The sequence below is a fragment of the Pteropus alecto genome, unplaced genomic scaffold (genome assembly GCF_000325575.1).
Source record: "Pteropus alecto unplaced genomic scaffold, ASM32557v1 scaffold23, whole genome shotgun sequence".
NCBI classification, from domain to species: domain Eukaryota; kingdom Metazoa; phylum Chordata; class Mammalia; order Chiroptera; family Pteropodidae; genus Pteropus; species Pteropus alecto.
In genome coordinates, this window is record NW_006435837.1 from 428,561 (window position 1) to 449,370 (window position 20,810).

General features: G+C 35.7%; 1 protein-coding gene across 3 annotated transcripts in view; it reads right to left on the reverse strand.

Annotated features, from left to right (window-relative positions):
- Positions 1 to 1,831: 1,831 nt before the first annotated feature.
- The window catches only part of PRDX4 (peroxiredoxin 4), a 21,339-nt gene continuing 2,360 nt past the window's right edge, over positions 1,832 to 20,810 (reverse strand). Inside the window, exons 2-8 of one of the 3 annotated variants that reach the window (XR_439169.3) lie at positions 18,743 to 18,860; positions 16,053 to 16,169; positions 13,927 to 14,049; positions 11,402 to 11,532; positions 10,357 to 10,391; positions 6,621 to 6,821; positions 1,832 to 6,385 (exon numbers count right to left, since the gene is read on the reverse strand). Coding sequence is in view for 2 of the 3 variants with exons in the window: in XM_006911609.3 (XP_006911671.1) it covers positions 6,382 to 6,385; positions 6,621 to 6,667; positions 10,357 to 10,391; positions 11,402 to 11,532; positions 13,927 to 14,049; positions 16,053 to 16,169; positions 18,743 to 18,860 (575 nt within the window). In the remaining variant the exon portion in view is untranslated. The remainder of the gene's footprint in view (positions 6,386 to 6,620; positions 6,822 to 10,356; positions 10,392 to 11,401; positions 11,533 to 13,926; positions 14,050 to 16,052; positions 16,170 to 18,742; positions 18,861 to 20,810) is intronic. The other 2 variants (XM_006911609.3, XM_006911608.3) reach the window with 2 other exon arrangements.

A 20,810-nucleotide genomic window follows, 5' to 3' on the forward strand; every position in this document is an offset into this window, starting at 1 on the left:
TGCTTAAAGAAATGTTTCTTGGCACATTAGTCAGATTCTGATTACCCATTTTATTCAAAGTGTGTATACTCAAGAATTTTTTCCAAAGCGCTCAAAACCCTGTAATACGATTTTTCAAAATCAGCTGACCTGGCCAAGCTTCCTGGCCTACTTGTGAGCCTGAGTCTGAGATGGATTAGCAGAAGAAAAGTTGGCCTACTTTGAATCTTCAATAGGAAGAGTTTGTTAAAACAAAAATGACCCTGAAGGACGTTACTGGCATAAAGAAGAGTTCATTCTGGTTTCCACTGATTTGTCAGGCACAGGGGAAAATATAAATTATATTAGCCTCAGGGCATCAGCTTATCCTTTGGAACCACTGCAGAATTATTAGAAAATATGTATTAAGACCAGCAAGAAAATAAAATCAACCTTTTCCCCATCTTTTTCTTATTTAGTAACCTTTTTGGGATTTGTTGGTTGTGAATATATATTGTTGTGAGGAATTCAGTATTTAAAAAAAAAACATAATTTTTCTGAGGAAAATATGCCCCATTAACGCAGCAAAAAAAAAAAAAATTTAAAAGGCAACATAACAATGAAAATTTGAGACTACATATTTTAAACATAGTTGGTGTATCATGAGCTCCTGAAGGGCAGTGACTTTGACTTTTATTTGTGTGCTTCTCTCTGTGCAATGTCCAGGACGTATTCAGCATTCAGTCAATGTTTATTTCATTGAGTTAAATCTTGGTTAAAAATCTTTTCTGGGGACATTTTATTTTCATTGTGACTCTGAGGCTGTCTAGATGAATATTCAGTTTATTCATAGTATTGAACTGTAAAGGTCACCATGACAAGGTAGTGGAGAAAATATGAATATAGGAACTTGAAGATTACTTCATTCGTTTCACAGAGGTAAACACAAAATGCTGTATAACTGTCTGCTTTTAATTAGCTTGTCAGAAGATTTTGACAAAGACCTCCAGTAGATTACTGAACAAACCCGGTTGCAGATTACTTATATTTAATCAATTATTGTCTTTCATAGCTTCATGTTCATTCTATTCTCTTACCAATCATATACTCCCTTTTTGTTTATATTTGTAACTATAAGGTTTTGTAGAGGTAAGTTTGCCTTCTCTATGTTTGCTGTACCTTCTCTCAGCTTGAACATATACTTTATATCTCTCCTGATATTTTTATTTGGGTCTGAGTATGATGTTTCTAGTACTGTTTATACTATTATTTCTTTCCCTTGGTTTTTAAAATGTAAATGCTGGTTGTTATTATTATTATTATTATTATTATTATTTTAGCTCTTAAAGTCAACCTAAATACAAAGAATAGAAGACTTGATTGTGGTTGCAGCAGAGAATATTGATATTAACAGCCTTGCTACTGTAAAAGTGAAAGTGTGTCTGCTGAAGGTCAAGGGAGGACAGTTGAAAGGGGGTATGAGGCATTAATATTCTCATTTTGCAAAGGGAAGAATGAACCTTTGCCACATTTTATACATATTTTTTTAGCTGTTATAAAGGATTAACTTGTGATTTTATATATATATATATATATGTATGTATGTGTATGAGACTATATATATCAGAATGCAATGGGTTCTGATTGTATTCCGATATATATTATAACCATAATTGATGAGGTTGGCTGAAATATTTTTGGCATTTTTAAAAGCTTCCCCTTAGAATAAAACTTTTGCTTCATTTGTGATAGATTCTTTAAATTGACTTGTGGATGTTTTCTTCCTCTCCTTTGGCAACAAATAATGAACTGCTGTAAAATAGGTAACAAGAAAGAGGAATGAAAAATAGGGATTTGGCAAGTTCAAAATGGATTTAAGGGTCTTTGGTAAATCACATGGCTTCCAGATGAAACTTGTATCATGAGATTATTTTGATCTAAGAGGCTCAATCTAAGGCGGATTTGGGGGTGCTTTGGTCCAGCGTCTGGCAGGCAGTGCGTCGTGGGAGAAGTGGCCTGAATGTCTACACCTGTGAGGTCTCGCCTACATCTGCAATGAGCTAGGTCAGGGTACAATTGGAGATTCATTGCTTCAGGTTTCATTTCTTCCTCCATAAAAGTAGGGACACTTTTTCACTCTATGGTCCCCTGATTTAGGCTTATATTTCTTCACTTGATTCAGCTGTTTAGTTATCAAAATACTTTAATGAATATATTGCATATCATCTTAAAAATAAAATCCTATTTAAGATGTGAATGCTAAAGAAGAAATGGAGCCTCAGAATAAAACAGGCTTTTCTGAAAGCCATTCAGGAATCCAGAGGTACTGAGAAATTAATACTGCAGAGGAACGATTATAGTAACCAAAGAAAGGGTAGGGATCTTGTGTTTTGTGTTAAAGAAATTGTGCACCTTTAATAGAAGAGAAAATATGGCTAAAACAAATGAGTTTTTCAAACTATGGGTCGTGACCCATTAGTGAGTCATGAAATTTATGGGTTGTGACCAACATTACAAAAATAAAAGATCAGAATGCATTTTGCATAGTAATGGTAAGTGTTGTGTGAAACTTATGCTTGTACAGGGTGCACAAACACATTTACCTGTGTACTACGTCACAGTGTAAAATGTACTTCCACCTGGGTCAGGGTCATTGATGGAAGGAGTTGTACTCAGTACAAATTAAGATGCCTACTTGAGTTGTCCTTAGTTTTGAATTGGTCTGAAATTTTTAGTAATTTTTTCCTAAGTTAGATTACATAAAACAAAACAAAACAAAACAAAACAAAACATTTGAAAGTTAGTTGTTGCTCTTTCAGTTTAGCCTGGAAAGGGGCCTCAGGATGTGGCAAGTGGCTGGTTTCGGTGTGCTTGGCGCCATCTCGTGGCCTTTGCGTTACAGTGCAGCGTATTTTCTTTAATGGAAACCTTGCCAGTTGTTTCTGATAGATGTGTCCCAGTTGAGCTGTACAAATGACCAGAGAAGTTAACGAAATCACGTCTGCAGATTCAGTTTTTACCTTGTCTAACCTTGGCCGCATGGTGGACCCCTAACTTTGGCCAATCAACTCTAAAGTATATGCCATCTCCTAGTAAGATTATCATGAGAGAGAAAAATCAGTCAGTGCTCCGTCTCTTGAGGTTGGGTCACAAGTACTATCTTTTTATAAAAAAATGGTGCACTTCTGGTGATAGAGCCTTCAGTGGAGGAGTAGGAAATGGGCTTACACTCCCCTCCTCTGTGACACCTTCCCTCATTCCAGTCTTTCCTTGTAGTTGCTCATGGTCACGTTGGAGCCACCACAAGTGTCAGTGTTTTTAGCATTTATTACATCATATTGCTGCTTTCATTGGGAGACTGGGCTTCTTGAGGGAATGATTGTGTCATATCTTTTTATCTGCATTGTCTTGCAAACTACCTTGTACACGGTGTAGGTAATATTTCTGTATGAACAAATATGTGATTTAGGTGACTTTGAGTGTTTGACTTGGCTTTTGAATTTGTTCATTTAAAAGGTTAAGTCTCAGGAAGGTGGATCTTTAAAACTATTTTTAGGTTTTTACATAAGTGTACAGCATTATGCCAAAGTTGTGTTATTATGTTAATAATGGACTTGATAAAAGTTGCTTTGCTAAGACTAACTATATCATAACTATGCTAAACATTTTTCTTTCCTTTGAAAAGCTGGGTAAAAATTTTAATGAGTTTATAGAAGTGTGTATATGTGTTATGTATATGTATGTGTACACACACAAAAATATCTTTCTGCTGACATGGAGACCTTTCTGAGCTATTTATCTGAAATACATTTTATCACATTCATATACTAGTAACTATTCAAAGATATTTCAGTGACAGCATTGTCAGAAAGTTCAAGGGTAATGAAATATAAGGATGCATTCCATGATATCAGATGTGGGGGCTTAAGGTACAAAAATATCATTAAATAGTCAAGTAGCGTTAATGTATTTGAGAATAAAACATAACAACCTGGAAGTCTCCCGACAGATGGAAAATTTAGGATGTAAGATTAGATGTGCCCTTGGACAGAAAAGAAATGATAGGAGTGAGGACTGGACCCTTGCATGAGAGTGTGGGGACTAAGAAATCTCTGGAAAAATAGTCCATTGCAATCACTGGAAAGCTCAAGGTACTGGCAAGACTTAACTGGGAGTCAACAGATCAGAAATTGGAGGGAGAAGCATGGAATTACAGATGTTGTACACACACTGAAAAGATTGCCTGTGTTTCATAGAAACTTCAAGTCACCTCTTGACCTACTTTGGATAACTGCCTAGTGTCATGGTGTAGTCTGTCCTCCTGTAGAGGCAGCTACTAACTAAACCAGTCTCCACCTCTGTCTGTGGGCAGCTGTCTATAGAGAGGGGTTTCTCAGCCTTACCACTCACTATTGACATCTTGGGCCAGTTAAGTCTTTGTTGTGGGGCTGTCTTGTCCATTGGAGGATGAGTCACAGCCCCCTTGGCCTCTATCCACTAAATGCCAATAGCACTCCCGCAGGTGTGAGAGCCAAAAACATCTCCAGACAATACCATGTCCCCTGGAGGCAAACTGTCCCTGGGTGGGAAGCACTGCTCTAGATTATGGTAGGCCAGTATGTTCAAGGAATAGTTCTTCTGTGGGTGCGACCTGGTCAGGCCCAGGGCCCATCTTTTCCATTAGGGCAGGAGACGATCCTTCCTGGATACTCTTCATCCAGTCTTCTGTAAATGGCCACATGAGATCATCTTTAGAATATAATTTTGGACCTGTAGGCTTTCAGAAGTCAGCTCTTTGAAGGACTAGTTTACAAAAGGCTCTAAGGAGTACATTTGATGCTCTTTTATTTATAGGTATTTACATTACCCAATTAATAGGAAAGTGGTAAGTCCAGATTTATTTCCACTTTTTTGTAGACCCTCAGAAACTACTACACTATCAACACCTGCTTTAGTAATTAAATACTAAGTTCCTTGAGGGCAGAAAAATCTTTTGTCACTGATACATGCCAAGTGTTTAAGTGATCAATGGTTGCTGAATGTTGAATGAAATATTAATGACTGGCTTTTTTGAATGCATCTAAAAATACCTTTTTTCCTTGTAAACTTACCTAAAATGAACACGAGGTTAGAAAAAAGCTCCATAGAATGTAAACTATTAATCAAGAAGATACAGGCTTGTTCCATAAGTAAAAAGTTTGTACTTTTCAGACTGGAAAGAGGAAATCTGAGAACAGGATTCTAGTTGTATTGGAAGTAGTGACAAGATGGTCACAGACCTGTTTCAGCACCAAAGTACTAGCAGTCTTCAACTGTACTAATAGCTTGGCTTTTAGAATTTCGACTGTAAGCTAGCATTTAGAACGTACTTTGTTATAGCAAAGGGTTATAAATGGCAGTTGGATTCCTCTGTCCAGATCCAAATGCCTATCACTAACCATCTGCCATTTATGACAGAGTTTCAGCCAGGCTTGTAATACCCCTAGTTCTAGTGATGGCTTCCCCAGGAGTGATGAGAGGGATTAACACAGAAGACAGGATGAGGCAAATTCTCTTGGGAATGGGGTCACTTAACTACATGGCACATCTGTAGATGATTATGACAGTCCTTGCCATATTGGGGTGGCAAATGAGGTCATGAGGTAGCCCTGGAGTTCAGCTTTATATATGGTCATTTGTTAAGAACTAGCGACATATATTCAGGGATTCAACTTTTACTTGTTAAACTAAATATAAACATGTAAGTTGTTACTTGTAAATTTGGTACAAGTGGAAAACATGAATTTAGAGAAGGGGTGTGTGTGTGTCCAGAGGACTTTATGTTGTACAGAGCAGTGGACTCTGGAGTCAGCTGTCCCTACCAGATACTGTGGAAGGAGACTGCTCACAACCTGTCCTTTCCTGCCACCCTCAAAGGTGCAGAAGGGTAGCCACAGTGGAGTGTTGTTAAGAGCTCAGAAACTAGAATGAGCCTGTTTAGGTTCAAAGTCTGATTTTACCTTTGTGAGCTAGCTGTGACTCTAGGTGAGTAGCTTATCTGGGCTTCAGTTTCCTTGTCTGTAAAATAAAGAACTCACAGTTGCTGTGAGGATTAAATAATGGCCCTAACCTGCCTGGTATAACACCTGGCACATGGCACATACTATGCAAATGTTAGTTGTTACTGTTATTACTAGTTTGAGTCAACCTGACATTTCTTATTTTGGAAAGAGAATAACTTGCCTATCTTTTGGCATTCGTGTCTAATTTGAACACTAAATATCTTTGGACCCTAAAATGGATTCTTATATTCACCAAGAAATTACTACTGCAACACAATGTGGTAAAACGGTGAACTTTATTGGGAACATTCGAGCATCATAACGTGAAGTATTTTTCAGTTCAGTTTATCGAAATACTTCAGTTTTCCAGCTGGATCTGGGATTATCTGTTAAAAGAAAAATGCAAATTATTCATTTTAAAAGCCAAAGTATGTCATTGGTTGTCCAACATTAGTTGCCTATCTCTTGACTAAAGAAGATACTTTTTGGGTGCCAAATTATATATCATATGTATATAGGAAAAACTGGATTTGTCCTACCTACTAATCTCAGCTGTGCCAAAAGGCAAATAACTTGTTAATAAATTAACATCTGTACTCAAGCACCCCCAAATTTACTTACAGCTCTTCTCTTGGCCACCAGGCTTTCATGGCATCTTCAGGTTTGATCTAATTAAACCAAACATTAAGAGAGCATGGCTACAGATGTTAATGTATTTCTAAATCATCTGCTGAAATGTTGGTATGTCATAACAACTTGAAAAGGGGGCAGTGTGTTCAAATGGATTTTTTGGAGGTCCAGAATGCAAACTTTACTTTCAAACTGCAAAGTAAAAAGAACAAACAAACAAACAAACTCAAATACAACATGAAGCATACCTTCAATAACTATTTAGTGACTGAACAAATACTCCGAACAAAAAACTGCTCTCTACTAGAGCATCACAGCCTTAGAAACCTACTAGACTCATTTGAAATTTCCATATAAATTGACCTCACATTAACTGTTACTTGATAGTTACAGGTAAAGTGCATCTATCCTTACATATAAAGAAAGCTCTTGTAATCAGCTTACGATAATTCTATATGCATTTTCTTCTGAATTTTTCTTCAGTATAAAATAAACATTACCTAGTTTTTTAGGCATCACTTTGAGTTTTCTGTCTTTGCTAATTTATGATTTCTCTGCATTTAAATTCAATTTCCAGCTACTTATGGAATAACTTTGTGTCAAAAGCATGGTGGGCAGTGGTAACTACTGAAGTCCATGCCTTTGGGGCTCATGGGGAAGATGTCCGTGCACACAACATTTGATGCAATGTATAATACGACTGTGTATGATGCAGGCTGTGTGACTCAGTGCAGGCTGAGATGGCATTAGGGATGGTCGCAGAGTGGGGCTGGCACTTAAGTTGATCTTGAAAAAGGAGTAGAATTTAGAAAAGGGGACAGGTATTCCAGGTTCTAGAAAGACTTGAGAAAAGGCACAAAGGTCTGAAAAAGCAGGGCTTGTTTTAGGGGAAAATGGGTCAGGTAACCTGGTGGGAGCACAGCATGCAAGAACCACAGGGAAGGTGACTCAGGAAAGACCTATGAAGACAAAGAATGCAAAGGCTTAAAGGCTGTGCCCAGTATCTGGACTTTGTCCTGTGAGTACTGGAGTGCCACTAAAAGGTTCTCATCTGGAGAATGACATGCATTGGAGAGAAGCTTGAGGCCAGGGAGACAAATTGGGGAGGCCTGTGCAATATACAGGGGAGAAGTGAGGAAAATAGAGATGAAAACTTCATCTATCTTCAAAGAAACACCACCTCCAAACCTTTTCTGATCCTACATCCCCCACTTTCCAGTTACTTTCTTTCCTTCTCCCCTTCATGGCTTTCTTGAACTAGTTCATACTTCATCTCCTTTTCCTTATCCTGCTCTCACCCCCATACTCAACCGCTCCAAACTACTTTCTGCCCTGTGGTCACCAGTGACTCCACATGGCTCAGCTAGTTCACTGTACCCCAGTGCTCCATGCCACAGGACACTGGCATTCCTACCCCACTGCTCAGAGCTCACTCTATTCCTGCCACAAGCCCCCTTTCTGTTCCTGGAGCTGGTTAAGTTGGTTCCTGCCTTGGCCTGTGCCCTTCACTGCTCTGTGCATGCCTGGCTCCCTCTTCACTCAACGTTTCAACTCAAATGTCTTAGAAATCTCTCCTGACCACTTTATCCTCACCCCAGGCACTCTCTTACCAACTCACTCCTATCAACCTGTTTCTGAAACATTTGCCACAACCTAAAATTAGAATGTCGGGTGGCTCCATAGTGTAGTGGTTAGCATATCTGCTTTACACGCAGAAGGTCCTGGGTTCGCACCCCAGGTGGAGCCATGGACCATGTCCCGAGTGTGCCAGGCCCTGGGTACACACCACGAGCGTGTGGGAGGAGACACCCCGCCTTCAGAGATCCAGTTCTTAAAAAAGTAAGATGGCAACATCCATAGGTCAGGAGTGGATGTGGGGGTGGGGAGGGGTGGGGAATTAAAAAGAGTAAAAAAAAACCAAAAAACAAAAAATAAATAAAATTAGAATGTAACTCCGAGGGCAAGGACCTTGGCTGTAGTGTTCCCTAATAAATACCTTCTGGCTATTGTTTGAATAGTTGCTATACAGCAAGTGCTCAAGAAATGTCTGTTGGAAGAATGCCCATAGAGAAAGAAAATGGTGGTTGCATAAATGGGGGAAATGGGGAGATGCTGGTCAAAGGGTACATGCCTTCAGTTTCAAGAGGAGTAACTTCTGGGGATCTAATGTATAACATGATGACTATAATTAATAATACTGTTTTGTATACTTGAAATTTGCTAAATCTTAAGACTTCCTCCCATACACAGAAAAAGGTAACTATGTGAGGTGATGCATTTGTTAATTAATCTGATTGTACTAATCATTTTACAATGTATGCATATGTCAAATCACATTGTACACTTTAAATAAATATATACAATTCTATTTGTCAATTATACCTTAGTAAAGCTGAGAATAAAAAAAGAATGTCCAAACACAGCGTATGATAACACATGTGCATTTTTCTGGAGGGAGAATCCATGGTTTTGATCAGATTATCAAAGAAGTTTTGTGCTCCCTGCCCTTCCCCCCTGTTAATCAAATGGATAGTTAACATGTTTTCAGATATGCAAAATCCTCACCCTATGATACCCTTCGTTGTTAATTTGTACTTCTTGGGAGCTCTTGCTGATCTCTCAGCACATGTCTGTGATTGACGGTGACATTATTCATCAGTACTGATGCTTTTGTTACAGCTCCAGGAGGAGGTGCCCCTGGCTTGAAGGCCTATCCTAAAATGCTTTTTAAGGCTTCTCAGGTGATGCCTATAGTATCTGATTCATATTTCTCTCTGTAAGTATCAGTAATTATAAACTAACCTAATGACTAATTTATAATTTAAAGTACTTAGTGCTCAAAGTACTACTTTAATGCCTAACTTCAAATCCCCTTTGAGATCCATCAGATCTATGTAGAGGTGAGTACGTTTGTATTGTAATATTAACTTTAACCCACAAGGACAAAGCTGTTTTGCAAACCCATCAAAACCTGGTTCAAAACCAGTGTTACTTTACCTAATCTGAGTGAGCTTACACAGTGAATTTCTACCTCTCATTGTCTGTGGCCAATGGTACTTTTTTTTGTTTGCTAAGAAAGTCTTAGGAGTCTATATTTTTCTTTTATCCTAAGATGATTTCTTCCTCTAATGCTCTAGTATTTTTCAATTTCATAACTACAGTTTGTGTAAAACTCTTGATTTTTAGAAGATAACATGTTAACTAAAAAAGGTTCCAGTAAGTTTCCAAATTGTATTTTGGCCAGACACTACTTCAGCGATTGTCTATAAATTACACAGCCTCCCTAAATGAGAGAATGAACTTGTTTCAATCTTTTTTCCTTCAAATGATAAGGAGACAATCATTAGCTTCAGTCTTACTTAAACCAGGTTTTGCTTGTGACTTTTCTTTGCCCACAGTATAGGAAGAAATTCCATATATGATCTCTGAGAGCTCTGAATTTATTTTACCAAGTCTCCATGTTCCCTTTTTGTTTTTAGTGGTATATTTCTCTGGATACTTGGCTTTAAAATTCATAGCATGAAGTCCCATCTTCTGCTTTCTCTAGTTTTAGCTACTTTTCCTATAGTTTAAAGAATGCCTGTACTCTTCTGATTTTTGCCTAGCAATGCTTGTTAACTTCATTTACAAAATCAAGACAGTACTATTACAAGGAAAGCTTATTGTAAGGTTGGCATTCTTCTTTGGCCCCAGCCATCCCCTTAATACAAAGATTAGTTCGACTTACTGTTTCACTACCAGGTTTCCAGCCAGCAGGGCAGACTAAAAGGAACAAAAATTAGCAAAAGATAGTTTAAAAACAAAGTTCAGTTCTCTTCAGCAACTCTTGGCTTTTCTTTTTCCAAATGAAACAAAATACAGCCTATATCAATGAGAACATTTCTAGGCCACTGAACACTTAACTTCTGTTAGCTTGCCTGCTTGCACCAAGGAATTTTAGTCATGGAGCTTATCAGCAGGCAGCTAATCTATTTTCATTTTTGCCAGTTATGTTTAGTTCCAGTTACAATGTAAGAAACCAAACCTAGTGATCCTCTAATAAAGTTGGAAAGTTTGGAAATTTGGCAAAAATTTGGCATGGCAAAAATTTCTCCAAATTTATATAAACGTACAATAAGCTTATTTGCTATTTCCTACAGTATTTTGTACCGATGTTATGGTTTGCTGTATGTCAAGAGACTTTAAAACTATTCGGAAAGTAGGATATCCCTTTGACTTAGAATGCATCCTGACCCAGGCTCTGAGTTACACTTTTAAAAGGAATATAAAACATATGTTCTATTTCTAGTAAAATCTGACTTTTTCCATTTAGCTACTGCAAAAACTTGGGAATGAAAGGATGAACTGATAGATTACTAGTGTGATTCTGAATAACCTTGAGGATTATTGACTTACCTTGAGGAAAAAATTCTAAATCAAATAATATAAACATGCAAATACAACTTATATTACTACATATTGCCAGACTGGCAAATTTTAAGTTTACAGAAACATAATTTAAAAAATTGCAGTAGCAGAAACTTTTTTCTATCCCAAAGGGCTATACAAATAATGAATATTTTTGCATCTTATTCAGTAAGTAGACTATATTAGTGATACTTTGTTAAAAACACTTTAAATAATTTGATCTGCTAAAAAGATTGGCTAATAATTTGCAATCAGAAGACTTTGGAACCATCCAAATTACTTTTAGGATAGGAAACCAAATTAATTATGCTGCTTTCTCAAACTAAAAAAATCAAAAGCCTATGATGTTTAGAAGGCAAGGGTACCTTCTCCATGTTTGTCAGTGTACTGGAATGCTTGAACCAAACGAAGTGTCTCATCCACTGATCTACCCACAGGAAGGTCATTCAGAGTAATTTGTCTCAGGATTCCTTTGTCATCGATAATGAAGAGACCTCTGTAAAACACAAGAACGGCAGAGGTAAGGCCATTTCACCTCAGTTAAGACAAATATTAGTTAACGTGAATCCCTGTACCATCTGCACAGAAGCATTGTTATACTGAACGACACACTACCTACCTGACTGGTATGTACACACGCACACACCCTCAATACCCACACTTATCTACTATATAATTTGGGATTATCGTTGCTAAATGGTAACTTTAAAGTTTTCTTTTTGTCTATGAAATGTCTGGAGGGACATGCACCCAGTGTTTCCCGGGGTCATATAATTTGTGTGTTTGGGGTCACAGCAGAAATCTTTGCATTCTCCCAGTTGCCATGGGCATGTTCTAAGGGTTGTGCAAAAAGATGTTCTCTTTGTATAATAATCTTCATGTCTACTAGGTTTGGGATTTTACTGCACCGTAAATGAAATGAAAAAACTACATAGCAAAGTCTTCTTTTGGGTGAAAGAGTGATTGATCTATCTTGCTCATCACTGGCTGTTTAGAATGTCTTTATATTTCCTTTTTCAGTGGTGAAAAAAAAACAAGTTCACCGATATAAGCTAAGTTACTGTTCCCTCTAAATCTCTCTATGTGATTCACTTCTATGGCCTGGGGAATAATGTAGTTTGATAAAAAAAAAAAGACCTGTTATTGAGATAGAGGTGGCATTATAAGAGTTAAAGTAGACTAGAGATAAACAGAAATTTTCGAAGGACTTTATTGTCTATTTAAGTCAATATGGATTTCAACCTACTACTTTGGATTAGAAAAAGATCTCGGGTACTGGGGCTAACTGCTTGTGTACAACTATTATAAATAATGATGAGATATGTTTTTAATAGAAATATATGCAATTACATATCTATTCCATGAAATTTTATTTCATAATTACATTAAACATTACTAAGGTATTCCTCTTTATCCTACAAGTTTTTGAATGAACAACTTAATGTCTGAACTAATTAGGGCTTACTCTCCTTGGGCCAGGTAGACCTGCCAAATTTGGGCAAAACTGTTAATTATTATTCATATGGGTGTTCTTTCATGTAGCTACTTTTACAGTTGAAAACTGTTGTCAGTGGTGATCAAGTCTGTTCTGAGGTGAGCCTGATCTGAAATTGAGCCTGATACCTCATAGCAATACACATCACGCAAAAACAAATCTGCCTTTTCTTTGGTAGCAAATTCTAGCTTCAGTTTTCTGTTTTAATTTTGTGAACTGCTTCTTTGGTAGACTTTGAGATTAAGACATTTGCCATACTTGGTATAATATGTATGTATGTGTCTTTCACAGAGAAGAGATAGATCATTCTTATAAAAAATCAGAAATAAAAATGTCAACAGATATCTCAGTAACAACCCCAGAAGCTAAATGTAGCAGGGTAATGCTTTCAAATGTTTGCAGGAAAATCTCTTTCAATCTAGAATTCTATACCCAGCCAAATTATCAATCAACATGTGAGCAGAATAATAAAATTTTTCTGACTCGGAAGGCCTCAACCATTTTATCTTCCAATGACCTTTTACTAGGAAGCTATGAAGATGTGCTTCACTAAAACAAGGGATTAAATAAAGAAGACAGGCAGGCATGGGAGCCAGAAAATTGGGGAAAAGGGAGAGTAACTGCTCATAAGTGTGGGTTTCTTTTGGGGTAATGAAAATATTCTAAAATTGATTGTGGTGGTGGTTGCACAACTCCCTGAATATACTAAAAATATTGAATCGTATGCTTTATATTGGGTGAGTTGTATAATGAAATATCTCAATAAGACTTATTAAAAAACAGGATTATAAAATACTGACACTTTCACGTAAAACATTAGGAAAAAAACTATTAGTATTGCAAAGCAAATCAACAACTATAATAAAATTACAACTGGTTTAAGCTAAAATTGCCTTTTTTTTTTACAAAGAATTCTATTAGCATCTATTAGCTCAAGTAACCCTGTGAGAGCTATCGAGTAAAATATTTTCTCAATTTTTCCCACTACAAAGACACAGGTTTGTTAAATACTTTGATACTTATATTTAGAAAAACCATTATTGGTGTCAGTTTGGAGAAAAGTAATGGACAGGGAGTTTGGGGACATGGGTTCAAGTCTGTGCTTTGCCATTAACTAATTATACAACTTTGGCTAAGTTCATGGAATTCTGTGAATCTGTTTATTGGTAAAATGACAGGGTTGGTCAAAGACCTCTAAATAATCTTCCAGCTCTAATAGTCTGTGACACATAGTTTAAGAAAGGCACTAACCAATTACCTATGACAGTACCTATGACATTTTTGCAAATAGAGCAAATAATATTTCTTGATCAAACCTTGTATCTTCTAACTCCATTTCAAGGAGGATTATAAATATATTTGGATTTGTCATAATGTAAAACCACTGAAAGGTACCTAAGAGTGTGGCCTGAGTCCTCTAGATATACACCATAGTCCTTTGAGATCTGATGGGTCAAATCTGAGAGAAGTGGAATCCTTATTGACCCAAGTCCTCCTTGTCTTCGAGGGGTATTAATCCTGTAACAAACAACATTTACCTCTCAGAATTAAGTAAATACCATATATCAAAACAGTCAGCACTCTTTCTTTGCATATGCACACGCATGAACAGACAACATTCACATCCTTTCTCTAAAAAAAAAACACAGGCTAATATATGTTCTATTTTCTTACCTGCCCCCCCCTTAACAATATATTCATATTCTTTAAATACTAAATATGGAGACATACATCATCTTGCATTCTCAACTTTGTGTACTTGTCTGATTAATTCTTAGAAGTGGAATTGATGGATCAAAGGATACATGCATTATCTTAAGTATAACCTTATAATTGTGATCACAAGGCAATGCCTTGACAGTTAGGCAGAATACAACTGGATGATATTTTAATATTCTGACAAAAGAATGCAAAGTCCACTTGCAGCAGCAAAGGAAGTTAGATATAATCTTAGACATAACAGTCTTCAGATTTAAGTATTCCTTAACTTGAAACCAGGGTATGTGGACTGGTACCCCAATTGCAGGGCACTGACATAGCAGCTAGAAAATGGGGAAATACAGCTTTCTATGTCTACAGCCAGTTCTGACATCCAAGTAGAAATCTCTGGTTAATATGAAAACTATCCAGCTGAGAATGTATTCCCAAAAATTCCTTGGGAAAGCAACCCCAAATTATTTGGGATGATATAACTTTTTCCTTAGTGGATCTGTGTTTTAATCCTGTGATTTAGAATTACTATAGAAGTGATGAAGCAAATTAAACCCATAGTTTTAATATTTTTATATTAAGAAATAATCAGTACATATTTGTATTTATATTTTATTTGTAGTTATTTATAATGTTTAAGGGGATCTGGCATATTAGAACAACAGATTTACTTTGTGATTCCATTTTAAAATGTGTAATTTGAAATTTTATTCAGTTTATAAATAGTAAGGAAACACTTTAAAAGGACTTAAGACACACTGTATGTTTTCTTAGATTTGTAAGAATAACTTAAATTCTTGGGAAATTGTGTCTGAAAATTGAGATACTTAAAAGAAATAAAAAAATATAACTGCATTTTAAAATACTTAAGATAAATTGTAGCTCCTGAACCAATTAAAAGTTTAGTTATATATGCATATTCATGCACATATATTTATTTATATGTATGTATAACTATAAATGGAGAAAAACTTTTGAATTTACTTTAATGAACTAAATATTAAGTTTGAAAACCAATAAAATTCTGAACAGTTTATTGTGCGTAAAATTTTGTGCACAAAATTGTTGACATGATTAAAAACTCGCATCAACACACACATTTAAAATTTTGAAACATGTTGCCTAACTGCTCTCTAGAAATGCTGAACCAACTGTGTGTATGAGGGCCATTTCTTCTCACCTTTGTCATCACAGGATGAAATTTTTCAATATTTGAACTCTTGGCCAGTCGGACAGGGAAAAAATGGCATCCCTTATCATTTTAATTTGCAATTCTTTGCAATTAAGTAGGTGGAACAATGAATTAAAAATTATTTCTAAAATTAAAAAATCATTGCTTCTTGGAAAGTAATTATAAAAGAGATTTTGAATTTAACTTAATACTAGATAACTGTGTAACAGAGAAATGGTATTTTAAATATTTTTTTCCTCCAGATTAAGGTTACCCAATTTGTCATAATAAAGTAACCACTAATCAGATGTTGGAATAATGTTAATTTATTACTGTTACTATGGAGATGGTCCCAAATCTCTATTCTGGGCTTGAATCTTCAGACCTACCTTTCCTACAATTCAATGGGTGTTTGCTATGGACATTATATCTTTTGCACTGACTTCTTTCCTCTAATTTTGAAATGTCCTATAAAATCCTTAAGCATTTTTACCATAACTTCATTGAACTAGCAGCTCTCAGATAAATCTCCTGGATTGTTTGATAAATAACTATATTCCTATCATGTTAAGACTTGTCTGCCCATAATTTAAGAGTAAATCCATTCTTTCCCCTACAAATATAAGTGTAAGATACTGACCAGGCCAAATGAGTAAACTGTGAATCGACAGAGCATGCTACCACTTCAGTGTTTATAGATCTGAATTCTTCAATTCTATCACCAAAGGCGATAATTTCAGTTGGACACACAAAAGTGCTGGAAATAAAAAAAAAAATATTCAGTATTCTCAAAATATGCATATATGTGAAGTTTTAAATGACTTAGTTCTTACAAACACCTTTAGTATATTAGAATGTATATCAAGAACAATTTTATATATGAACCTTCTCAAGATGGAGTAGTCTAAGACTGTCATTTTTGATCAAACATAATTTAATAAATGTATATTACAGATTTCCCAATTATACCTCAATAAACCTTATTTTTATCATTTAATGGATCAGTGGTCAACCAATGTTCCCTTCTTCCTTATGGCAGCACTTCTCCCCATTTTATTAGCTTTTATTTAATAATACTTTATATAGTGCTTTATAGCTTTCAAAGGATCTACACACATTTTACATTATTGTACTATTTTTTTTTTACATTCCTATACTAGCTCTATGAGCTAGATGCATGTATCTTTATTTTGGAGATGAGGAAATGCTCTCCCACCCCCTCCTTCTCGATTAGGTCCTTTTCCACCTTGTGTTCCACTCCTGCTGTCAGAAGGGCATGTTTAGAGAATATTATCTTAGTGTAGTATTTTTCAAACTGTGGTAGGAACTATTTATGCCAATTTACTGAGTTCCAATTAACATTTAAAAAAAGTGAAATAGAAAATAGGAGAGCACATCATTTATAAATTATGAAACATATGTACATACAAGTGCATGTATGTGTGTTCAGGACTGATACAAAAAAATATTTAACAACCTTAACTCAAATTTGGCCTTAGCACTGGAGGTTTCTGAAAAAGACCAGGTAGGAGGGGCAACTTAGGGAGGGTCTTGGGAAAGGGGCTATTTATCATCTGGTATGGAAGTTTTTCAGTATTTTGGTATAGTATTGGCTTTACTGGTGCATACAGACAATGTTGCCCTGTATGTATGTGTAAGTGTACTGAGTGGCAATGAAAAATTCATTTCCTACTGTATGTCATGGTCAAGAAAGTTTGAAAAATGTAGATTTAGGGGACAAGTTTCTACCACTGCCCAATATAGGCTTCTCAGATGTTTCAGTTGTTCAAGGAGAGGACTGTCATATGCAAGCAGTTCTAATCTCGATTATGTCCCTGGAAACCTGGGCCATAGTATATATTCTTAATATTTTCCAAAAGGTAGGAATAGTTAGCACCTGCCTCCTTTTATCCAAGAAATGCTGTCTAGTGACACAATAGCCCAACTTTAGTGAGGACGGAGAATAAGTTCTGGCAGAAAACTGAAGGGTTATATTTGTGACCTTCATTCTTGCAGACTGGCAAATGCCCCAGAATTTTTCCTTTTCTAACCAGACCCAGTCCGGCATTCCACAGAAGCGACAGAAAGAAGGCTATCGTAGTTCCTTGACCCAGAAGACCACTGCTAACATCATGCTCTAATTAGATATGTCTTATTAATTATGGAGTTTTAACACTGGAGAAACAGCATATTTATTTGCTGTTAGACTAATTTCAAAATTCAGTTTAGTGACATATTTTGTATATGTGTTAATTTTTTGGTTTTATAACAACATGACTGTAGAAGGCCTGTAATTTTTATATATTAACATTTCAACTTCTGGTTTCTATTAGAAATTAAAGTATATTAAACATTTTAGCTAGTCAAGCCACAGTATAAGTTGATTAGAAAGAAGCAAGTTCTCACTAACTTAAAGACTGTATTACACAGATTTATGACTTGTTTTAGTTGCAATGTACTAATTTTTATGGGAATTATTCCTATTCGGATTAGAGTAGGGGTCAGCAAACTTCAGTCAACAGGCCAAATCTAGCCTATCTTATTTTTTGTAAATAAACTTTCAGTGGAACGTAAAACTCGTTTGTGTATGTATTATGTATGGCTGTTTTTGTGCTACAAAGTAAAGTTGAAATATATTCAAAAAATATAGTCAAATAGAAAAGATGTAAAAGTTTGGATAACTCTCTTTTTGGTATCTTCTTACTTTCATGGAATTTGAAAAACACAATAAAATTAAATCTTTAAAGTGACTAAAGCTACTTTGAGTCAACTTTCTATCTACAAAAGTGCTCACTGTCACAGAGTTAAAGAACCCCCCCCCAATAACCATAATTTATATTAATAGGCATTATTTGTTAAGCATATGCAGTATTTTCAGGAAAATGTTCAAATCACAGGAAAGCAACAGATGCAGCAAAGAACAAAAATAGTAAAACCAAAGTTAAATGGCATCACTAGAGGAAAGGGCTTATTAATTTTCTATTTAACGGGGATACATTAAATAGATTTGTGGCATAAGTCTTGCTATTAAATGCATTCTAAAATATTGTCATTCCATTTTCTTGTCTTAGTAGGTATAGCTTAACGAATATAATTGTGTTTTTTCTCTAATGATTAACAGTATAACAATCATGTAAACATAAGTATGAAGTATTGGGGGTCAATGGGTTATGATGCTGAAATATGTGGTAGATGTTACCTTCTTGGAAAAATTCTTCATCTCAACTTGCCTTTTGAGAACCAAGAGCTAAATAAAATATTTCTAACTATTTGATGTTCTTAATTAATGATTGATAATTGAGGTTTTACTAGCTGCTATGTATTACTTACAAATCAAGTGGGTAGAAGAAAAAAACCAGGTATTTTCCACGATAATCAGTTAACTTGAGCTCCTTAAATTCTCCATTTATCACAGCTGTTCCTTCCCAATAAGGAGCTGGCTTGGAAACTAAGAAAGAAAAATATAGGGTGTTTTAAAACACTGAGAAAGTTGGTGGGATGACAGAAAGACAGCTTTAGGAAATCACTAAATATCAAAGCTTCTAAACCTTTGGTGAAACTTACAGACTTCCCAGAATAGTGCTACTGAATTACAAAGAAAACTAATTATATGAAATGCAGTTACCAAAATATTAAAAACAAATTGGTGATGTAGTAATAGATGTACCATTTTATTAACACTTTAAAAATGCAAGATCTAGCAGTGATCTAATAACTTACCCAAAATAGTGAAGAGTATGAGTGATGTTTCAAGATAACTGCACCAACCACGTGACATGAAAATATCTATGGGTCTACTGGCAACAGGTACAAGCAAGTACTGCTGAAGCTAACATGGTTTGTTGCTGACATTTATAATGGAAGGAAATGCTCAATTTTGGTTGGAGGTTAGTGAAAAAATATATTTTTCTATTCATGCTCACAGACCCCTGGACATTTCATACCTGCACTACACCCTACTGGATACTTCACTATAGCCCTTCCAAGTTAAACAACTTATTACATGTCAAACAATTGGATGTTCCTTTCTCTCCTGACAGTCTTTAGGATGTACTAATTTAAACATTTGTTCAGTTTCTCACATACACATGGAGGACCTGCTGCCAAACTCAATGATTAGGAAATTTGCAAATACATCAGGCCAGAAGTGTAAAATCCCAGACCATGGGATTATTTTCCTAGAAGGCTTTGAAAGTGGAGACTACCTTGAACAGGTTTCAAGTGACCTGATGGAAATTTAGTTTGCGCTGCTCTCTTGTAAGGGCATTCTGTAATTCTAGCCCACATGCCTGATACAAATATACCTTGATCTTCTGTTAACACATTCAGATAGCATTTAAACTTTCAGTACTAATATATACATTGAAGTCAGTATTTGCTTCCAAGTTTGACTAAGGTTCCTAGAAAGTAAGGTTTAAGACAGCCAACATTTATTACAATTTGTATTATAGCGAACATTTATGGTCACTATGAAAATAGACACAAACTGAAGATAAATTTCTGTTAAAACATAACATGTGATTACTTTTTTTTTAAACATCTACAGCACCCGGTTTTCCTAGGTGGTCTCCCATCCAAGTACTAACCAGGCCCGACCTTGCTTAGCTTCTGAGATCAGAAGGGATTGGGTGTGTTCACAGTGGCACAATGATTAGACAATGATTACTTAAGTCAGCTTCCTACTTCATATAAATAATCTGATCTGATTAGGTAAAGGCCAGGAGGGAGAATTAGCAGAAGCGTACTAAACTATATATGCTTTATATACATTACTGAGGTTCGAATTGTAATCATCTGTTACAACGACTTGCCTTAATGACTTTTAGCATATTGGGAAAACCAAATCTGAAAAATCAATTTTGTTATAAAAATTCTGAGCTTGGAAATTTCGGGTTCTTGATTTAAGAATTGCAGTTGATGAGACTGCAAATTGGTACAGCCACTATGGAAAAGTCTGGAGGTTCCTCAAAAAATTAAAAATGGATCTACCTTTTGACCCAGCAATTGCACTTCAGGGTATTTACTCAAAGAGAACCAAAACAATAATTCGTAAAGATCTATGGATACCTATGTTCATGGCAGCACAATTTACAATAGCCAAGGATATGGAGGCAACCTAAATGTCCATCCACAGATGACTGGATAAAGAAGTTATGGTTCATATATACAATGGAATATTCAGCCACTAAAAAAAATGAAATCTTACCATTTGCAACAACATAGATGGACCTAGAAGTTATTATGCTGAGTGAAATAAATAAGACAGAGAAAGATAAATACTTTATGATTTTACTTATATGTGAAATCTAAGGAACAAAAAGAACAAACTAATCAAAAACAGACTCACAAATACAGTGGACAATTTGGTAACAGACAGAGATGAGGGGGTTGGGAGGAT